Source organism: Telopea speciosissima, chromosome 3 (genome assembly GCF_018873765.1).
Source record: "Telopea speciosissima isolate NSW1024214 ecotype Mountain lineage chromosome 3, Tspe_v1, whole genome shotgun sequence".
NCBI classification, from domain to species: Eukaryota; Viridiplantae; Streptophyta; class Magnoliopsida; order Proteales; family Proteaceae; genus Telopea; species Telopea speciosissima.
In genome coordinates this window covers 60,465,731-60,482,238 of record NC_057918.1, presented here as the reverse complement: position 1 = coordinate 60,482,238, position 16,508 = coordinate 60,465,731, and the positions used below count along the sequence as shown (strand labels likewise).

The following is a 16,508-nucleotide window of genomic DNA, read 5'->3' as shown; positions in this document are numbered from 1 at the left end:
CGGCCTCCACCAGCACGTCCACGACCACTTGTGCTGCCACGACTTCAATTTGAACCTCGTCCACGACTAGTCGTGAAGAGGGCAGATGTGTCCTTAGTTGGAGGATCAGATCGTGATGGAGTAATGGGCTGCTGAAGTCTGGAATAGGCCTCATCAAGAGAAGGGACTGCTTCCCCAGTAAGAAGCTGTCCATGGGCAGATTGATAAGTAGTGTTTAGCCCTGGTATAAACTTAGACACATAAAAATCCTCTTCCCGGCGCTGAAGAAGATCAAAATCAAGGGTCAATGGTTGATGTACACGAATTTCATCACGAATACCTTGTAAGATATTAAAATACTCGCTAAGAGATTTATCATCTTGTTGAAGAGTGAACAAGGTAGAGTATAATTCATAGACCCGAGTTAAATTCTGTTCAGATGAAAACCGTCGTTTCAAGGCATCCCAAACCCCCTTGGCAGTGGGTTGAAACATAACATTGGCTGAGATAGCAGGTTCCATACTATTCCATAACCAAGTAAGTACCGTGTCATTTTCTCGCATCCAGTCGTCAAACGTCTTGATAGTGGTAGGGTCTTTAGAATCACCAATGTCAGGAGGATCATTCAAAAGATATTGCAATTTGCCACAGGCATTGATATAAACACGGACAGCTTGTGCCCATAAGAGATAATTTCCAGCACTGTTAAGTTTAATGATGGTGATTTGAATATTAAAGTTGTCCTTTGTCTCAGTCATAACAGGGAATTGTGGAACAGAGAATACTTGGACGAAACGAGAACTCAAAAATCTGAGTTAAGCAGATCGAGAAACACACAAACTGATGTCGTGAGAAGCAGAAAACACACAATCGAACAGATTGAGTTGAAACCAATCTGTCCAACACACACGAACCTTTGAATCTTCAAAGACAAATAATCGCAGATGTAGGGAAGCTTCAAAAAACAGAATCGCAGATGTGGAACAGCTTCAAAACACCAAAAAAAAGAATCGCAGATGTGAAACAGCTTCAAAACACAGAGTTGCAGGTGCAGAACAACCAGAAACCAAAATCGCAACTGCAGAATTGTAGATTGTACTCCATGCGTGAAGAAGAAACAGATCTGAAACCCTAGTTGTCCATACGTTATCATCGAACTAGGGTTTAATCACACACAAGCAGCATAGGGTGCTGCACCAACACGAGAAGCCTGTAATAGCCTTCAATCAGAATCGCAGGTAGCAAATCTCCTCAACAGAGAAGCTCTGATACCATGTAGCAGAACTTAAAAGAAGGTTGACCAGCAGAGAAGAAGAGAAGAAGAGAATGAAGAAAAGAAAAGAGAGGAAAACTGGAATAGAATGAATATCCAGCCTCTCACACACCACTCTATTTATAATAACATAATTACATGAAAGAGCTAGGAATGCAGACTTCTAGAACAAATAGGAATCCACATCTCAAACTCAAAAGTAAAATAGGAAACAAAAGGAAAATAGGAAACTAAAAACAAGGGAAGTAAATAACTTAAAATAGAACTAGGAGTTTAAATCACTGTTTGTGAATAGTGTCACGTGAACAGTACTTCAACAAGGGTATTATGGGGAGTTCACCCTGTTGAAAGGGTAATTTTGCCATTATAAAAATGCTAACAGCAACTTAACTGCAAAAGACTAACGGACTGGACTTAGTTGAAATATAATCATTAAATAAGGGCAGTCTGAGATTTTTTCAAAGTATGGAATGTCCGTGACATATTGAATACTTAGAGGGGGTGTCCGTGAAATTTGCCCTAAATAATAAGTTTGGTGAGCTTGTGTGGGGATGCTTTTTAGAAGATCTTGTGGGCCCATGAAGTGGAGAACGATCCTATCCTAATGCTGCCAAGTTTCGACTTTCAGTTTTTGAAAGTTTATTTTATTTCATTTAGGTAGTTTCTATTTTTGTTTCCTTGTTTGTTTAGAAGGCTGGATCCTATAAAGCCTTAGTAGTTTCTATTTTTCAAGGCTGAGATAGCCTACCCTACCCTATCTTCTATTTTTCTTTATATTATTTTATTTTCATTGTGTGATACTGTGATTTGCTACAAGTCCTGCGGTTGAAGAGTAAATCTGCTGCTGAACAAAGTGATCGATCTCCTATTCTGTCCAGCAATTGAATATCAATTTTCAGCATCAATTCTGACTTTTCATCAATACTACTGTAGAGTGGTTCTTAGTTGAACTGACTTCTACATTATTTGGTATCAGAGCCATCTAACATAACCCCCGTCTTCGTCCCTACTCGATCTCCCTTCGTCTTCTTATTTTCTATTTTGTTTTAAACCCCTGCACCTAATATTCCAAGTGCTGTTTCTAGAGTTTGATTCAAGCTTTTGAGATCTAACAGCCCCACAACAACCCTGACTTTTTAGCTGGATCGAAGGAGACAAACCAGGACTTGGCTGTATCAACTTTCTATTTTTTGTTACTGATTCGAAGACCCAGATCTCAGCATTCTTTCAACCAACAGGAGTAAGATTTGTAGGGTTGTTCCTTCTCCATACAAGCCACACTCGACCAGCCTTTGAAGGTTTTCTGAACACAGATTTAGAAGATCAGAAAACTGCCCTGTAACTGACATAACAGCTATATCTCTGCAAGTATTCATCTGATCAGGCCCATATTCGAAGGGTTATTTCCTCCCCTGGAGAGCTCTACTCGACCCAGGTTTGAGGCATATCTGTTGACTGGTTTGAGCTCTATTCTTTAACCTTCTAATTGTGGTTCTGTTTCTAATTTGGTGATCTGTTAACCAAGACCTTTACTGCTGAGATTATTTGGATCTTTTATTGAGGGTAATGTCTTACTACACTCTTGGCTGGAGATGTGATATTTTATATCTCGTTTCTTTACTGCTACAAATCTGAACCAGTACCTGTACTTGAGTTGTGCTTGTGATCTTAACTAGGGTTGCATGTTCCAATCGATGGGTTGATGTTAATACAAGGATGATGAAGTCAGAAGTTCCTTCCTTTGCTGGGCAGAGGGATCTTTTGTTCTTCCTTGTTTTGTTGGATTCTCTAGAGGAATATTTTGACTGGTACAACCCGACAGAGGAGCTGAAGCTTAGGTTTGTTTACTCCCGATTGACTGGTTATGCAAAACAATGGTGGAACCTTCATGAAGAGAGACTTAGAGCTAGAAGATGTGAACCTAAGACTTGGGAAGAGATCAAGTACGAGTTGAAGGACAAGTACCTACCCGAACATATGCGCAGAAAGCTCTCCCCTTGACAAGATTACCCCCAAAAGCTATTTACACTTGAAGAGAGCATGAAGCAACTAAAAGGCCAAATGGCTTCTATTGAGCGATTAAATTCACATTTGGTCTCCATCGCCCCCCACTTCCAACAGATGCTACCATGGTAGTCATTGAAGCTTTGAAGATGGAAGACCAACAAGAGAAGAAATCTTTAATCAATGAAGCAGAACATGAAGTTGAGATTAATGTTGAAGACGTTCTAGAAATTTCAATCGACAAAGAAAAGCTAGTCCTTGATGTTTTGAATGTCGGGGCTTGCATTGAAGAATTTGAAGCAAGCAAAGTTGAGGCAGAGGACGATGTGGAACTTGACACTATAATTGACAAGGTGGTTGAAGTAACCATTGAGGAGATTGTGAATGACAAGGAGGAACTTAAAGGGCTTGAGTTTGAAGCAGAGAAGGTCAAAGACACATTCTTGGACAACCCCATGGACACGACTAATGATGTGGAAGTTGAAAATGTGGAATTTGTTATTCCACCAAAGTACTTTGAAGAACGAACTCCACACCTTCTGGATTACATTTGTATCTTCAAAGCACTACCTGAATTCTGCTATGGACTGAAGACATGTGCATAACATGAAGAACAGTCCTACACTTATTCAAATTCGAGGTCAAATTTCTTCTGGGGGAGAGTTGATGTAGATTGAAATATGAAGAAAAAAGACCAAAACACTGTTTGCATTAGTGTTCATATGAACAGTGTCACAACCCATATTTGCCTTGTGTGGGGATGCTTTTTAGGAGATTTTGTGGGCCCATCAAGTGGAGAGAGATCCTATCCTAATGCTGCCAAAGTTTAGTTTCTACTTGCAGTTTTAGAAAGTTTATTTTATTTCATTTAGGTTGTTTCTATTTTTGTTTCCTTGTTTGTTTAGAAGGCTGGATCCTATAAAGCCTTAGTAGTTTCTATGTTCCAAGGCTGAGATAGCCTATCCTATCCTTCTATCCTTCTTCTATCATATCTTCTGTTTTTCTTTATTTTTTTATTTTCAGTGTGATACTGTGATTTGCTACAAGTCCTGCGGTCAAAGAGTAAATCTGCTGCTGAACAAAGTGGTCGATCTTCTATTCTGTCCAGCGATTGAATATCAATTTTCAGCATCAATTCTGACCTATCATAGAGAGTCCTACCTTCTTAGTGGGTTTGGATGATGGTGGCGGGGGTCCATTGCAGAATCCGCAGGAACATGGTTGGTGTTGTCGGAGAACATCAACTTTTAACAAGAAAAAGAAGGATGCAGCCCAAGAAAACTAGTTGGAAGAGGGAAGCGTCATGGACGGGGTGAGGTTGCACAGGGGGTTGGGGTGAGGAAGGGGGAAGTTGAGAGAGGGGTGGGCTATGGGGAGTTCAGGGAAAGTTCATGGGAGGGGGCTGGAAGTTGATAGAGAGGGGCAGGCCGCAGGGAGTTCAGGGGAGATGGTGCGGAGATTTAAATGGAGGGGATGGTGGACAGTTTAGGGGAGAAGCTATGGTGAGTTCGGGGAGGGGGCAGGAGTTCAGGGGAGGTGGCGGTGAAACTTTTGCCCTGCCATGGATTGTCTTCGAACCTGGTTCAGAGCATGGAAGTTCTATCACTCCTCAAGAGAAAGAGAAAGCTTCGATGTTTGAAGAGGGGGACCTCAGAGAATCAGAGTCCGCAACACTGCGGGTACAAGATTCTTGAAGAAAAACGATTCCAAATATGTTCCTTGTAATCTGATTTGTATAAGTACAAACTTCAATCTGTAGGATAGGATGCGTTTATTTCCATCTTGATCTTTAGGCTTCCCGAACTCTATATATAGTAAAACCCCTAAGAGACATTCTGAAGAAAAAACATCAAACCCTTTCTTGGCCATCAGGTTTCCCACTATTTTTCATTCTTCTGTATTTCTCCATTTACGAATTAAAATTAAAGAGAAAAAATTAAACCGTTTGCTCTTTTCAACCTCTGTAACTTTGAAATTGCAGAGGGTAGAGAATTTGTTCAATCTGCTACGAATCCTATGATTGTCACTTCCCCTCCCAGAAACTAAAATACCCTCCTGTATCCAACCAGCACCACAACCTTGGTGACTTGCAGAAAGGGTTTGGGATAGGGAAGAGGGGATGGGTGAGGAAGAAGAAAAGTCGGAGGGGATGGGGAGGGGCAGAAGGATAGACAGGGCGGCGCTCGCCAACAGGGGCGACAAGAGAGCTGCATTGTACGGCGGTTGCTGTGTGTTTGAGAGTTTTCAAACTGTTTCTTTTAAGAATCATGTCAATCACTGAATCGTCCTTTGATTTAAGCTGTCAGGAGCACATGGTCATAAACACAGATAGAAATAAACCATTTCTGCATATAAATCACAAATAGGTCTCAAGCGGTTTATAAATTTGTATTTATTTTGAATCATAGTTATCAAGGCGGGAAGGCAACCATGGCGTTTTAGAGGGTCAAAATTCAAGGCGACACCACCATGGCGGCAAGGCGACCAAGGAGCCTGGATGCCATGGCGACGCCTTGATAACTATGTTTTGAATTCTATTTGTAAAAAATAAGTATCATAAATTATACCAAACACTTGCATAAATAAAAATACGTCATATAAATAGAAACATAAACACTCTTTCACTGTACCATTGATTTGAATTATGAATATTGTAATTTGGTTTATCTCTGTTTTAGCAATGATAATATAAGAATCATTTATGCAGACATTTGGCCAAGTTGACGGGCTAACTCTCTTTTATTGATGTAGGTTGTTCTTCCGTCTCTCAAGTCGATGACATGGGTCATGGAGAATAAGAATTCAACACCAGAAAATCGAGTAGCTGTCATCAGTCTTAAGGTATGCATGTGATGCAGTTAAGATTGTCCAATTGGGTCAATTGTGCCTCATAAGACTTTATTTTGGCCCATGGTTGGGTTCTATAGGCCTTAGGCTTCTTATTTTTGGGTTTATTGATGTAATGGGCCTAATATATAAGCCCATATAGTGGGGGTAATGTTAGTGCATGGGATTAGTAGTTAAATTGAGTGTTCGAGTTAGATTAGGATACTTAATAGCTAGATAGAATTCTGTTTTGAGTTTGTTTACTTTATTGAGTGTATTAGAGTGATTAGGAGTGCTTTAATGAGTCGAATTTGGAAATAGAAAGTCTATATATATGTAATACATCCCCCATCAATTAGACATGAATTGAGTAAAGAATGTAAGTGTTTTCTAAGAGTTTTGGTGCTGTTGAGCAATGCATACGGGATTGACATCCCCAACCTGATTTCTTCTCTTCTCTTTTTCTCTATTCTTCCTCCCAAGAAGATTGATCTCATCTCTCTTCTTTCCCCTTCCATCAATCTGATTTATTTCTTTAACAACGCAGTAGCAGCCCTTTCTGACCATTACGAACCCTAGATTCCTTCATCTTCTTTCCAAAAACCCAGAAACCTAACCCTAACTTGCCTAACCCTACCATCAAACCCTAGGTTCCACTAAACCCTAATCCTGATTTGACCTAAAAACCCTAATTTGGCCTAGCCAAGCTTTCCAGTTCATAGCAGATCCTGGTTATTGGCTTCTAGTTGGATCCCTTCCAATCTGGAACTACATTAGCATGTCTGAATTTGAAAGTGATTTCCTGTAACAGACATTTGTTGGTTTGCTCAATTGTCCTACTTATCAAATTCTCAATACTCTTAGTGGGGGTAATTTCCCGTATTTTTAGATAAATCTTATATGAACAGAACATTTCGAAAACCCAATTCTCTGACTGATTCTCTTGCGAGGACTGGAGTTTCAGAGTATCCCTCTATAGTGAAAAATGACCTTGGTTATGGTTTGCTTTTGTTGTGCATTGGCTTGTGAAAGAATCCTCTTTTTGCTGTGCCTTGTCCACCATTTAGAATCGGTGCTCTTTTTGCTTTCTCCTTTTTTCATCTATGCTGTATCAGACATGGGGCTATATGCAGACAATCCATACGTCAAATGCAGATTCACATGGATATGTGTGGGTACATTGTTGGCAAGGTTTGAAATTTTGGATTTCGACAACGTTTCGATTATTGTTAACTGGATATTTCAGTGAAATTTCGATCCATTTTGACACTGCTATTTCAATCATCATTTTGTTTCAATTTCGGACGAAACCGAAACATTTAGACCGAAATTCGAACCATGATTGTTGGACATGTGGCTGTCATATCCAGATGGGCTAGTAAGAACAAAATTTTGAAAGTAGAAAGAAGAAAAAGTAGCAGCAGGAATGAGAAGAAAAGATACAAAAAGAGAAGGTGAAAGGATATGCTGTTCTTACCTGGTTTGTTTGCTGCAAGTTGATGTTAACTTTGGGATTTGAGTTTGCCGCTGCAACTCAAAGTGCTGAACTCCCTCTTGTTGAGACCACAAAAGCCATAATTTTGGTCTGCTTTAACGATAAGAACAAGTGAGAAGAAATAGAGAGTCGACTTAGCAGGACACAAAAGTGTAAGTAAAGTGTATTTCGAGTAATCGATATTAGGGGAAGGATATTAACTAAATAAGAGAGGACTAGGGGGTATTTACGTCAATATGAGGAATGTGGTTAATAATATTGATGGAAGGTTGTCTCCTGCCTTCGATCATAACAGGAAACCTGCGATTGGAGAAACTGGTTCGAAGAAGAAATCTCCTCCACGATAGGTCAGATCAAGTTGGGGCTTTAGGGAAGTAATTGCAACTGCTGATCCTCTAAGAATCAATTACCAATGGCCCCAACAAGTTGGAGAAACTAAGGAGGAACTGTTCTGCAACCACACTGGCGATGAAGGGTGAACCAGCTTAGAGTTGTGACTTTGCTCTCACAGGTTCAATAGTTCAGGCGGGGGGCTTCTTAGGTTGAATCACCCTTCGACTGAGTCTGGATTGGTACGATCATTTTTCTTGTGTCTGGGTCTTTATTATGGGTTTATGGGTGACTTGAGAGAGTTGTCATCTGTCCATGTCCGTGTTGTCATCATTTCCGGGACCTGACAAAATTCAGTGTCTATATTTGCCCCTCTTTGGCCGAGGCTTGTGTCAACAGCCGAAGGGCGAAGACAAAAGATCACCTGATTTTTCACTAGGATCATGTACTACCATCACTTTGCTCATAAGTGACGAAGTTGAAACGATAAAACCACTCTTCGGTAAATCGGTCGATAATCATGCAAGTTGCCTACTATAAGGCTCTTCGATAAAATCCAAATATGCAAAAACAATATGATGAAAATGATATGAAAATCCATAAAAAATGCATATGATGTGGCTCTTCTTAGCCAAAATGTGAGGGTGATAAGGCACCACTCGACCAAAAGGAGGGTGATAAGGCACCACTCGACCAGAAATGAGGATGATAAGGCACTACTCGACCAGAAGTGAGGGTGATAAGGCACCACTCAACCAGAAGTGAGGGTTATAAGGCACCACTCGACTAGAAGTGAGGGTGACAAGGCACCAATCGGCATGGTTTAAAGTATCGATTGATACGATACGATACATACCGATACGTCTCTTTTTTTTAAAAAAATGAACTATCTTGAATTGTATCGAAATGTATCGACCTATATGGGTCGATACGATATGATACGACCGATATGTATCGATCCCATCGATACGTCCAGTAAAGGGTTTTGTGGGTGGTTTAATACGTATCGGCCGTTACGGCTCGATACATACCGATACATTACCGATACGTACTGCTACATACCGCTACATACTGCTACGTACCGATACATACCGATACATTCCATAAAAAAACCATTTTCACTCACAAACTTGATACAACTCCTAATCTGACGAAAAAATGAAAGAAAACCCGCAACCAAGAGTCTAGAATCTTGCATTTATCTTGGTTTTTCACACTTTTAAACTAAAAAATGAATCAAGGAGTGCTACAACATAATCCTTTGCATCATCCAATACTCTTCGTGGCTATAAATGTTTACAACATGTAAGAAACCTCATCTTTTATAACAATTTCAATTTAATGCTCTTGTTTGGTTATACTTTATTCACAATTTTAGTGTTTATGCATGACATTTGTTATATATTGCTTATTTATATTGTTTTTTGTTCCAAAAGTGTATTTCCATGTGTTTTTTGACCATTTCTATACGTATCTGTATTGTTCGATACGTATCTCCAAAACGATACGATGCGATACGATACGTCTCTTAAAATCACCCGACCGATACGATACCGGATACCAATACTTTAAACCTTGCCACTTGGTAAAAAATGAGGGTGATAAGGCACCACTCAACTAGAAATCTTGGTAATTTAAAGTTAAACTCGTCGCCCTTCGGTCGACTTTCGGGAATTTCAAGATTGATTCGGTACCCTTCCGCCGATTCACTGGGAAAATTTAAGGTGATTTGGCGTATTTCGGCCAATTACAGATGGTATAGGATTGATATGGCGCTCTTCTGCCAAATTCCTGAAACTCTCAAGGTTGATTCGGCACCCTTCGGCCAAATTCTGCATGGTACAGGAATGATATGGCATCCTTCAGCCGAGTTCTTGAGAATTTAAGGTTGATTCGGCATCTTACGGCCGAATCCCGCATGGTACAAGAATGATACAGCACCCTTCGGCCGAGTTCCTGAGAATTTTGATATTGATCTGGTACCGTTCGGCCGGATCTCGCATGGTACATGAATGACACGGTGCCCTTCGGCCAAGTTCCTGAAATTTTGATATTGATTCGGCATCCTTTGGCCAAATATAGCATGGTACAGGAGTGATACGACGACCTAGAGATGAAGGTTTAACATGAAGGAGATCGGTGAATTCCCCTATGGGCGGTTACTAATGTTAGTTGCATAACAGGGACAAGAAAAAATAGAGCGAGGGGAAGAGAATAAAGGGAAGGAAGAAATATAAGAAATTAGATGATAAGCAAACTGAAGGCAAAGAAAGAAATCAGACATGAATTGAGAGAGAGAAGATCAGAGGAGGTGAGAGGCGATTTCGCACCACGGTTCTTGGCAGCCAACGATAAACTCAAAGTTTTTCATTCCAATCTTTCTATTCGTTGGTTAATACCTGTATGAGCAAGGTTTAAAGTATCGTTATCGTATCGGGCAATTTTAAGAGACGTATCGTATCGTATTGTATTGGAGATATATATCAGACGGTGCAGAAACGCATGAAAATGGTCAAAATACACATGGAAATACACTCTTGGATACATAAAACAATTTAAACAAGCAATATATAACATATATCATGCATAAACACTAAAATGGAGAATAATGTATAACCAAACTAGTGTGTTAAATTGAAATTGTTATAAAAAATGAGATTTCTTACATGTAGAGTCACGCTATAGCCATTAAGAATGTCGGGGTGGATCAAACTCATGTCTGGAAGGGTCTTCAAGAATAGGAGCGACAAGGATGATGTTGTGTACTGACTGAACATAAGCACAATACTCACCCCAGTCGAAATTTTGATGGTAATGTGTCCCCCACTCATAGTAGAATCGTGTGTACTGCTCTGGAGTGGCTAATGTCGGTAAAGAACTAAGTTGTGGTTGTGCCTCACTGTATCCAGAACTTCAATCGCCTAGAAAAACCTCATGTCCATAGCTCGAAGAAGCACCTGACGCATACTGCCCATGGCCTGATGAAGCACCAACATGATTTGAACTCATGCTAAGCGTCTCTATGCCACACATAAGCACATCACTATTGTGGATTGTGGGAACGCTTACCCTTCCGACTGTAAGTCTGTTGGTGACCATCATGATCAATATCTTGGGTAGCATGTGTGTATCATCCCTCACATGTGAACTGCATCCCAACATAAGACTGTGAAGCCCCACGGCCAAGGTTTAAGTATCGGTATCTGGTATTGTATTGGTCGGGTGATTTTAAGAGACGTGATGTAGGAGCTGTTCCATGGCCCGGGCCGAACCCATTTGAAAATCCAAACCAAGATGAACCGGGTTCAATTGGGTCTTTGGGTTCAGTAGGATAATTAATTTATTAGGGTTTTTAATTAGTTGGGAATTATCTTGTAATCTTCAATTTTAAATTTAATAGGTTAATTAGTGATATGCTTTATAATTTAATTAGTGATAGACTTACAAATGTTACATTAGGAATTTATTTCAGTTTTAGATTTAGATTAGGAGTTTTATTTTCTTTAAATACTATCTTGTAAGCAACGAAGCGTCAGATTTGAATGAATGAATTGAAAACCGAGTTGGTTGCGCCTGTGTGGCTTGTGAGCTCCCTTCCCCTCCTCCATCTTCTTCTCCCAGCGATATCCCCCTTCTCTTCCGTGTGATCTCTCTTTCATTCTTCTTCTTTTCTGGTACTTTTCGTTCTCGGACAGTAGTAACAGCCCTTACAATTTGTTTGAGTTCCATCGATTCAGCCCTTATTATCAAGACAGTTTGGGGTAAGGGAAACCCTACTGTAAGGAGACATCACCTGTGGATCCCCTTCCCAAACCTTTCTATATGTGTGAGTTGCAGAACCACTCTTTAGATCACGTTTGCCCTTCTTTGCCAGTGGTTGTTTCAGACATCAAATACCTCTTACCTGTGTAGTGCTTGGGCTCCTAATGGTGTGCATTCAAGAGAGCTTGGGGTTTTGATCATAGCCTCAAACCAGGAGACTCAGTTGTGCTTCCGCGATGGAGTTATTCCTCTCGATCTCCCACTGTTTCCGCCATGAGTGTTGAGCGCAAGGTTGAAGAAGACTCCCCAGCCCATGATTTTTGTTTTACTTATTTCATTTGTTGAGTTTCCTAAAATACCCCTTCCTTTATTACTTATTTCCTCATGTCCCATGTTTCAACTTTGCTACCAAGTTCATTCCTACACAATAAATCTAATTACTATTATGTCCCATCTTCATTACCTACCAATTGTGCCATTGCACCTTGGACTTGAGTTAGCTATTATTCTAGGGGGCCCATAGGCGATCTAAATAGGGTCTTCGAACCTTGGATCCGCATCAGTTGGTATCAAAGCCAACATTCCCTATTTACGATGGCCTTCGACCCTAAATTCAGGGTCGAATTTATTACTCTTTTGGAGCGTTTCGCTAAGGAATATCGAGAGGGATTGTCCGATATCAATCAGATTTTCGGGATCTTCAATCGGTATATCGATTGGGTTTTCGAGAGTTTGCAGATAGTACCAACCGTTTCTGTGATAAAGTGTGCAGCATGCTAGAGTCCTTAGAGGACGAATCAGTGGTGATAGAAAAAGTGGACTACGAGAGTCCGATCAAAGTAGCAATTGAAGAGTTGTACACATAGTTATCAAGGCCGGAAGGTGACCATGGCATTTTAGAGGGTAAAAAATCAAGGCGCCGCCGCCATGGTGGCAAGGTGCCCGCCTAGGCGCCCAAGGCGACCAAGGAGCCTTGACACCTTGATAAATATGGTTGTACGGCGGTCCAATTTTAAGTGTGAAACCCCATGATCAGATTCCCATCGAAGAGATGTCGTTCGCTAATGGCCATCAAAAGATCATGACGGTTGGTCGTGAGATACGTTGGATCATGGCCCCATCAAAACTGTTGAATGTGGATGTTGATTGAGTGGTGTTGATCCTCTCATTTTTTAAAACTCGTGGACGAGTTTTTCTCAACATCGGGGGAGTGGATGCAGGAGCTGTTCCCCCACGAGCCAGGCCGAACCCATTTGAAAACCCAAACCAAGATGAACCGGGTTCAATTGGGTCTTTGGGTATAGTAGGATAATTAATTTATTAGGGTTTTTTATTAGTTGGGAATTATCTTGTAATCCTCTATTTTAAATTTAATAGGTTAATTAATAATTAGTGATAGGCTTGCTTTATAATTTAATTAGTGATTGACTTACATTAGGAATTTATTTCAGTTTTAGATTTAGATTAGGAATTTTATTTTCTTTAAATACTATCTTGTAAGCAATGACGCATCAGATTTGAATGAATGAATTGAAAACCGAGTTGGTTGCGCCTGTGTGGCTTGTGGTGCTTGTGTGAGCTCCCTTCCCCTCCTCCCTCTTCTTTTCTTATCTTCTTCTCCCAGCGATACCCCCCCTTCTCTTCCGTGTGATCTCTCTTTCATTCTTCTTCTTCTTCTTTTCTGGTTCTTTTCGTTTCTCGACAGTAGTAACAGCCCTTACAATTAGTTTGAGTTCCATCGATTCAGCCCTTGTTATCGAGACAGTTTGGGGTAAGGGAAACCCTACTGTAGGGAGACATCACCTGTGTATCCCCTTCCCAAACCTTGCTATATGTGTGAGTTGCAGAACCACTCTTTAGATCACGTTTACCCTTCTTTGCCAGTGGTTGTTTCAGACATCAAATACCTCTTACCTGTGTAGTGCTTGGGCTGCTAATGGTGTGCATTCAAGAGAGCTTGGGGTTTTGATCATAGCCTCAAACCAGCAGACTCAGTTGTGCTTCCGCGATGGAGTTATTCCTCTCGATCTCCCACTGTTTCCGCCATGAGTGTTGAGTGCAAGGTTGAAGAAGACTCCCAGCTCACGATTTTTGTTTTACTTATTTTATTTGTTGAGTTTCCTAAAATACCCCTTCCTTTATTACTTATTTCCTCGTGTCCCATGTTTCAACTTTGCTTCCAAGTTCATTCCTACACAATAAATCTAATTACTATTAGATCCCATCTTCATTACCAACCAGTTTAACCCTTAGAAATTCTGGTTATTTACAATTGTGCCATTGTACCTTGGACTTGAGTTATCTATTATTCGAGTGGGCCCATAGGTGATCCGAATAGGGTCTTCGAACCCCGGACGCATCAAGACATATTGTATTGTAGTGTATTGAAGATACGTATTGAACGGTGTAGAAACACATTAAAATGGTAAAAAACACATGAAAATACACTTTTGGACACAGAAAACAATATAAACAAGCAATATATAACATATATCATGCATAAACACTAAAATGGAGAATAATGTATAACCAAACAAGTGCATTAAATTGAAATTGTTATAAAAGATGATTTTTCTTACATGTAGAGTCACTCTATTGCCATGAAGAATGTTGGGGTGTATCAAACTCATGTCTGGAAGGGTCTTCAAGAATAGGAGCGACTAGGATGATGTTGTGTACTGACCGAACATAAGCACAATATTGACCCTAGTCGAAATTTACTAATGGTAATGTGTCTCCCACTCATAGTAGAATCATGTGTACTGCTCTAGAGTGGCTAATGTCGGTAAAGCACTAAGTTGTGGTTGTGCCTCAGCGTATCCATAATTTCTATACCCTAAAGAAGCCTTATGTCCATAGACCGAAGAAGAACCTGATGCATAATGCCCATGGCCTGATGAAGCACCAACATGATCTGAACAAATGCTAAGTGACTCCATGCCACTCATAAGCACATCACTATCATGTGCATTGTGGGAATGCTTACCCTTTCGATTTTTAGTCTGTTGGCGACCACCATGATTAATATCTTGGGTAGCATATGTATCCTTCCTCTTATGTGAACTGCATCCCAACATAATATTGTGAAGCCCCACGACCACCATCACCACCACCACTACCACCAGTACCACTACTAGCACCATGGCCACCACCACCACCACCACCATCATTATCATCAACAACAACATCAACACCGCCATCACCATAGCTGCCTTCATCAGCTTCAATATCTTGTTGAGTTCCTCCATACGGGTGACTTGACCTCATCCACCTAATTAAACCTTCATCAGGGCTACTGACATCCTCTTCAACATTAAGACCTTGTTCTTGTGATGGTGCATGTGTTTCATCATCATCAAATTGTCGAATGATGTTCTCTATGATTGGATCAGGTGTGGTTGTTTGGAGATCCTCACTTAAGTGATCGATCACCAATACCTTATTGGTGTTCTCTATCCATGCTCTAACTAGATCTTCTTCGTCAAGTAGGTAGTTGATGTTGGTTGGGTGGACATCTACTTCATCCCCATCTCTCTCCAACTCTAAATATTTCAGCTTCAACTTCATATTGTAATGTACATGGACTAACTTCTCCAATTTTGAATAACTGAGATGATTACGGGGTTTGGTTTGTATTAACCCGAATGTACTCCAGTTACGTTTGCAGCCACTAGAGGATGCTGTTAGGAATAACACCCGAATTACAATTGTCGTTAAGTGTGGAGCACTAGTACCCCCATGGTTGACCCACCAATCAGCTGCACAATAATAAATGAAATAATAAAAGTTTGAAACAAATTTTAAATAACATAATAAATTATTAAACCTAACTGGCTAACTTACCAGGGCGTTGTGTGCCCTTAGCATGGATAGTCATTCTATCAACAAAATCACGAGTGGCCTCCAGAAAATACTTAGCCTAGAGAGGTATTAAAATATTAGTTAACCACTTAAACTGTTCTTTAATATATTCTCTGTCTCAATCTTTTAAACATTAATGTATTACTAACCTCATGCATGGCAATTGTGGCATTGCCCACATCTGGTTCCAATCTGTTGACAACTTACATAGAGATTCTATTAAATCTGCTCTATATCCTATATTATTGGTGTATTGAATATCCGGATTCAAATAATATGCCACACATGCATGGTTTGTACTTGATGGTTAGGATACTAATAAGTAAATAGTAAGTGTTTAAAATGACTGTAAGTCATCTATATAAGGATGAGTTATAAGATTACTTGCCTAATGAATATCATGAAGCAACATCCTTGCCCATCGGTCTTCTATAATTTTCAAAAACTTCTTGCTTGACATTGGGTTATCCTCTTGTATCTTCTTCTTAACTACTTCCATGGTTTCCATCATCTTACCCACGGTCTGCTCCTTATCCCCATCAACCTCTTTAAGAAGACAAAAGAGTGGCATCATAATTGTATGGAGTTGGCGCACCCTTTCCCAAAACTTTGTGGAGGTGACAAGGGTTTGAACATTTCTTCCAATTTCAGACTTTGCATAATTGCTTGTCAACCAGTCAAAAGAGGTGAACATCTTAAGCAAACCATCCTTTCGAGAACGGAGACTATCAATTGCAATATAATTTGTTGCAAATCTTGTGTCTGCAGGCCTCACTAAATCCCCTCTCGTGTGCCTCCTTATGAATGCCAAAACCCAACTGTGATTATAAATAAAGTTGGTGATTTTCTTTGCATCAACAACCACCTGTTGGATATTTGGCAAATCTCCTATGTCCTTGAACATCAAATCTATACAATGAGCTGTACATGGTGTCTCAAATAGATGCTTCCTCTTCAACATAAGCAAATGTCCGGCCT

General features: G+C 40.2%; 1 protein-coding gene across 5 annotated transcripts in view; it reads left to right on the top strand.

Annotated features, from left to right (window-relative positions):
• Window positions 1–16,508, top strand: part of LOC122655968 (protein FAR1-RELATED SEQUENCE 3-like) — a 68,342-nt gene that overhangs the window by 13,763 nt on the left and 38,071 nt on the right. For all 5 annotated transcript variants that reach the window (XR_006332026.1, XR_006332025.1, XR_006332024.1 and 2 more), the window contains exon 3: window positions 6,008–6,097. Coding sequence is in view for 2 of the 5 variants with exons in the window: in XM_043850367.1 (XP_043706302.1) it covers window positions 6,008–6,097 (90 nt within the window). In the remaining 3 variants the exon portion in view is untranslated. The remainder of the gene's footprint in view (window positions 1–6,007; window positions 6,098–16,508) is intronic.